Genomic DNA, 6,152 nt, shown 5'->3' on the forward strand with positions numbered 1-6,152 from the left:
AGATTATGCTGGCTGTAAAATAGATCGAAAAAGCACTAGTGGAGCATGCCATTTCTTAGGTCATGCATTAGTTTCCTGGTTTAGTAAAAAACAAAATTCTGTTGCACTATCTACTGCTGAGGCAGAATATGTTGCTGCGGGTAGTTGTTGTGCTCAAGTTCTCTACATGAAGCAACAACTTGAAGATTTTAAACTCATGTATAATCACATTCCAATCAAATGTGATAATACAAGTGCTATAAATCTTTCAAAGAACCCAATACAACATTCTAGAACTAAGCATATTGAAATAAGGTATCATTTTCTTCGAGATCATGTGCAAAAAGGTGATATAATGTTAGAGTTCACAAACACACACGATCAGTTAGCAGATATTTTCACAAAACCTTTACCAGAAGATAGATTATGTATGATCAGAAGAGAAATAGGTATGATGCATGCTATGAATATTTCTTAAAAGATAGACCAGAGTCAATAAAAATAGAGATAGATTTTTTTTAATACTTTTACATAAATTTGAGATTCTTAGCCTCATGTTTGAGACGCTCATTCTCTTCATACAATATCATGTCATTCTTATTCATGGGAACCGGCAAGCGGAATGAAGAATCTAATAAAGATTTCAACTGTTTATTCTTCTGCCGAATGATTCCTTCCCTTGTGTGAGACTCTTGAACAATTTGTTGAAGTACAACAATTTGTTCTTTGAGCTTTTCAACTTCGTGATTTTTGGCTTGTAGCCGCTGAGAAAAAGCCACAATAGAGGAAGAGTAGCGAGTCCCAAGACTCACCAAGTCATAAATAGCATCAGAATCTGACTTATTAGTCAGATTATTATTTTCTTGCTGCAACATGGCACCAATGGTAGCTGCAGAAAGAACAGGAGGTTGAGATGCAGAATGCCTCATGGATGGATCTAGAGAAATGTTAGAAGAATGAGCCATTGAGAAAAGAATAGAAGGCTTAAAACGAGAATGCTGAAGGAATGCAGATGAGTTATAGAGATGAGATGAAAACTTGATGCGGATTAGATGAACTTCAGGACTGATTTTATAGAGATAGCATAAAGAATAAGACAAACTATTTTCTCTTCAAATCTTATTTAGTCAAAAGAAATACAAGATATGCTGGACACACATTGTCAAAAGTTTTCTTACTAAGCCAGCGAGATTAACAGTAGATTGTCCCTATTTTTCTAGTAAACGATGAACCTCTGCTGTTATCTGCCGATGTTGACCTTGTATCTGAACCCTTTCTCGTTCCAGCTCTTCTATTCGTGGTTGCAGATCATGAGCATACCAATCTGCAAATTTTTTCAACTCTTGGTTTTCTTGCTTTAGCCTTTTATTCTCACTATCCTTATTAGCAAGCTTCTGTCGTAACTCAGATATTTGCATGTTAAGATGATCAATCTCACTCACCCTCGCCATTAACCTTCGAGACATGATCGTAACAGAGGCAGCATATTGATTACTAAGCATTCTTGATTCTGCAATAATCTCAGAATCAGCCTTACTAGAAAAACGGTTCACTGCTCCTATCATGGTATTGACGGCCTCAGGAGAGAAGATTGATGATTGATGCGTCAAGGGTTCCTGATTCAAGTCTGGAACATTAGTGGAAGAGAATTGCTCAGCCATTCTATCGTTGTGGAAAAACAGAACTCAGGTCAAGAAGTGATTATTTTTTTGGCATCCGATAGATGAAAATGATCATTTTTTTATAGAAACTCGGAGCCTTCAATCCCGTTTGTCAACAACATCAGGCGATTGTTTAAATCTTCAGCCGTATTAAATTCATAGAGTTAGGCCTCGAGGCTTTGCAGCACTTGTCGGGTCACGGACGGCTCCATTTTTCAACTATCTACAGTGACTATTAAACGCATCGTTTTCTTCAGTCCATTTTCTTGTTGCGGATCCTTTTTAATGATGCCAAAAGGGGGAGAAGTGTTAGACTAGAACATTAACATTGTTTAAATTGCTAAACTTGTTATATATGCTTGGAATTATATTTATACTTTTGCTTGAAAAACTAACGCATATTTTCAGGGGGAGCTTAAGTATTAATATAGGTTTCAAGTTCTATCAAATATTTGTCATCATCAAAAAGGGGGAGATTGTTGAACTCAAGATTTCAAGTTTCATGTGATTATAAATCTACACATGGATTTTGATGATAACAAATGAATTCAAAGAATAAAGAAGTCTCAAGCTCAAGTTGTCTACACAATGGAGTCAAGCACATCAAGGAAACAAGCATGAGCAAGAAGGGAACAAGTTCACATTAAAATTATAGAGTAATGTTGTAAATCTCTTCAAAATTCGAAATTAGGATTAATGCTCAAAATTAATATTTTATCATAAAGCATTAAAATACATTTTCCACATGTGCATGAATATTTTTGAAAATTAAATTTGAAAATTTTGAAAGATGATTGATTGTCATCTTTTGCATGTGCATGCCTTGATTAAAGGGTTGAACTTTGAAAATATTAAAGATGATTGATTGTCATCTTTCACATGTGCATGTTTTATTTGAATATTTTCAAAAGTGATTGATGCTTTTTTAGACTTATACAAAAAGTAAAAGATTAGGTTTGAATTTTTTGAAAATGAAAGTGTGCTCATTTTGTCATATGCCAAAAGTAAAAGATTTTATTTGAATTTTTTGAAAAAGTGAATGATGTTGTCTTTGACATGTGAATCTTTTTAAATTTGAATATGAAGTCTCATATGCCTATAAATAGATCATTTGAGAGCTTCACATTCACAACACCAAGAACATACAACATTCATTCAAAGCTTTCATTCTCTCTTCTCTAAACATTGAGCCTTAATCCTTGTTCATTTTGAGAGATATAGCTTGCGCTGTATTGTTCTTATTTCACTCGTTGAGGAGTGTTTTCTGATAACCTACCCACTATCAGCTTTTGTATCAGAAAAAGGGTGTGTATAACCCTTGTGTGTGTAGAAAGTATTCTACACAGGGAATAGTTGAATCACCACGTGTAAGGTGATTGCAAGTGTAGAGGGTGTTCTACACGGATCCTTTGTAGCGGTGTTGTTCAAAGGTGTAATAGGTTTCTATCTCCACCTGAAGGAGGTTGAATAGTGAATTTGGGAATCCTCAAGGGGTAGCTTGAGGCGAGGACGTAGGCAGTGGGGCCGAACCTCGTTAACATACTGAGTTTGCTTCTCTCTTACCCTTACTCCTTATATTTATTGTTATTTCATATTTTGTTTATATTTTATATTATATATTTGATTTATAATTGTTATTTTTTTTAATACAACTCAATTCACCCCCCCTCTTGTGTTAGTCATCTGGGCAACATATAGAAAATATTATACCACAAATTTTATAAAAAGATTATATTTTAACTTTATGTTATCCCTGATCGACTCAACCAACAGCAAAATAAAAATTTCAATGTTGTCTCTATTGATGGTCTACAGGATGACATAAATTGATGAATAATAATACAAACATCAAATGACACATATTTTGAACTACCGTTTATGTTAGACTTTTATTAAATTTTTCGTATACATCTTTGCTAAAATTATAGATGTTATAAACATGTATTGGATTATATGATATTTTGAACTAATTTTTTTATTCTCTAATATGCCTTTAATTATTAAGTGACATCAATAATTTTTATAAAATATATATTATTTTTTACAAATAATCATTTCATAAAATTAGACAAACGTGCTTTGCACGTTACTCCCACCTAGTATATATATATATATATGTATATGTATTTTTATGAATTTTAAATTTTAACGCGTCGCACGTTAAAAAATTTGGCCCCAAGAAAATTGCTGTTCTGCCGCTACTTTCCTGGTAGCATTTCTCGGAGAGGAAGATGCCAATCTATAAACAAAACAAACCCGAGAATAAGAAATATAATTGAGCTAAAATTCTAATTACAATGCATCTCTTTTTGAATTAAAACTTCTGTAGTGTTATCGTGTTTCTGAACTCTTGTTCTATGGTAGTATTCAACCAAACAGAGGGTGAAAAATTGAAATCCCTTGAGCGTGCATGCCCTAAAATCGACATCTGCAGGAAGGTTTTGATGTGTGGAACACAGAACGAAGACTTTCCATTGTAATTCTTCATTCAAGTTGCAGCAATGGATACTAGGGAGAATACATGTCTAGAAGAAGTCCCAGGCGATGTCCTTGTGGATATTTTCTGCAGGCTTCCCATGAAGACTCTGGTCCAATGCAGGGGTGTATGCAAGGAATGGCGGGATTTGCTTTCAGGCCCTATATTTGTCAGCTTTCATCTCTCGAGATCGGTCACTGCCCTCCTGACAGGAGCAAGTCCAGACTGTTTATTTTTCGAGCATTTATCTAGAGAAGATAATGTAATGGTAACGAAATTGGGGATGGAGTTTGATTTTAATGGTGCGGCTTCCTTGAATGGCTTAATCTGCTCGTGGAATCACGGGGAAAAACGAGTTCTTGTATCTAATCCAATCATCGGAAAGCGCATAACTCTTCCCGAAAGCCAAACGGAGCATTGCATTTCACACTGCAAACCCATGCTGAGGATTGGAATTAGTCCAAAGACAGGCCTATACAAGGTGCTTAAAATTCAAGCCAGAAGAGAATCCCGGTCAAAAACCAAATGCGCAGCAGAGATCTGTACGCTTGGAGTCGGTGCTGTCACCTGGAGAAACATTGCAGATGTCCCACAGAAAGTTTTGTTTTGTTCGACACTAGATGGCACTGTTTTCAATGGAGCATTCCATTTTATTCTCACTCAAGATAGCCCCGAACTCAATGACTATATCTGCTCCTTTGATTTTGACAGTGAGGAGTTCCAGTCAAATTTGGAGCTACCTCGTCTTCCCTTTGATAATGTAGAGTGGCCTGAGTGGTTGGGTCTAGGAGCATTGACAGATTGTCTGTGTGTATCCAACATCAATGGCCTCGGCGATGGAAATCCAGATATTGAAGTGTGGGTGATGAAGGAGTATGGTGTCACCGAATCATGGACAAAAGTGTTTGCTTTAGAGAACCCAATGGAAAGCTTATGGACACCTCGTGATTTCAAGATCATCAAGTACAAGGAAAACGAGGAGATCATATATTTTATTGATGACAATATATTTTCTTGTGATCTCAAAAATAAAAATTGCAGATTCTTGGAGACTACTGGGATTCATTCAAGATTCTCTGCACTTCTGTATGTTCCCAGTTTTGTTTGGCTTGAAGATGTTGAGGTGGGAGAAAGCTCTATTGAAATCGAGTAGTGCCTTTCCGAGCTCCAGATTCAATTAGAATTTTGCCATAGGGACATTTGAGACAGCATGGAATCCATCCTCATTGGAGTGATTTTGCTATGCTGGGACTTGGTGTTGGAAAAATAATCATCCTACTTGGGGGACTATTTTCATTATAGGGAGTTTGTAATGTATATTTTTAGTTATCATCATATTACTTTTAGTTTGGAGAAGTGCTAAAGTCACAAATGGATCACACAAAAATAAATCTATAAATTGATGTGATTTGATTGTACTTCTATTCCTACATTTAGAGGCTTATTTTAGAGTTTTCGTTGTGTAGCTTCCAGGGTTCTTTGTTATGGAAAATGCTTGTATGCTTCATGAATTTGTCCCCTCATTTTAACCGCTCATATATTTTTATTTTTTTATTATTTTTTTACTTAATGGTTTAAAAAGTGAATATTAGTGTGTTGATGTATTTTTTAAAAATATTTAAATATGTTTAAAAAATGTGGAAAAGAAAAAGGAAAAAAAAATTAAAATTTGACATTGGGCACGCCCCATGGTGACCATTGGGTAGCAGAGTATCATTAACCCTATGTTGTTCCCACTAGTTTTTGATGTAGACAATTACCCTCAAACATTTTTTCTTTTAAGAAATGAGATGAGACGAGATGTGATAAATGTGAATAATAGTAAAATGATTTGTAAATGGTAGTAAAATAATTAGAGTTAAGATATTTTATTAAGTTTTGCAAAAGGAGAGAAAAAATTAAATAAGAATATTATAAAAGTAAAATATTGTTAAAATATAAATTTTTAATATAATTTTTGTTTTAGAATTTGAAAAAGTATAATTATTTTTTATATTTTATTTAGAAGTTTGAGAAAGTTATAATAATTAGGTAAT

At 34.4% G+C, this 6,152-nt stretch overlaps 1 protein-coding gene across 1 annotated transcript; it reads left to right on the top strand.

Annotated features, from left to right (window-relative positions):
• The first annotated feature begins 3,953 nt into the window (after window positions 1–3,953).
• Window positions 3,954–5,579, top strand: LOC122280062 (F-box protein At3g07870-like). The gene has a single exon (XM_043091008.1). It carries the CDS (start codon window positions 4,142–4,144, stop codon window positions 5,267–5,269), a length of 1,128 nt encoding a protein of 375 aa, XP_042946942.1. The 5' UTR covers window positions 3,954–4,141; the 3' UTR covers window positions 5,270–5,579.
• The last annotated feature ends 573 nt before the right edge of the window (window positions 5,580–6,152 follow it).

Source organism: Carya illinoinensis, chromosome 10 (assembly GCF_018687715.1).
Source record: "Carya illinoinensis cultivar Pawnee chromosome 10, C.illinoinensisPawnee_v1, whole genome shotgun sequence".
Lineage (NCBI taxonomy): Eukaryota > Viridiplantae > Streptophyta > Magnoliopsida > Fagales > Juglandaceae > Carya > Carya illinoinensis.

Coding starts and splice junctions, on each gene's coding strand:
- LOC122280062 (XM_043091008.1), top strand. CDS start 4,142: ATGGATACTAGGGAGAATACATGTCTAGAAGAAGTCCCAGGCGATGTC.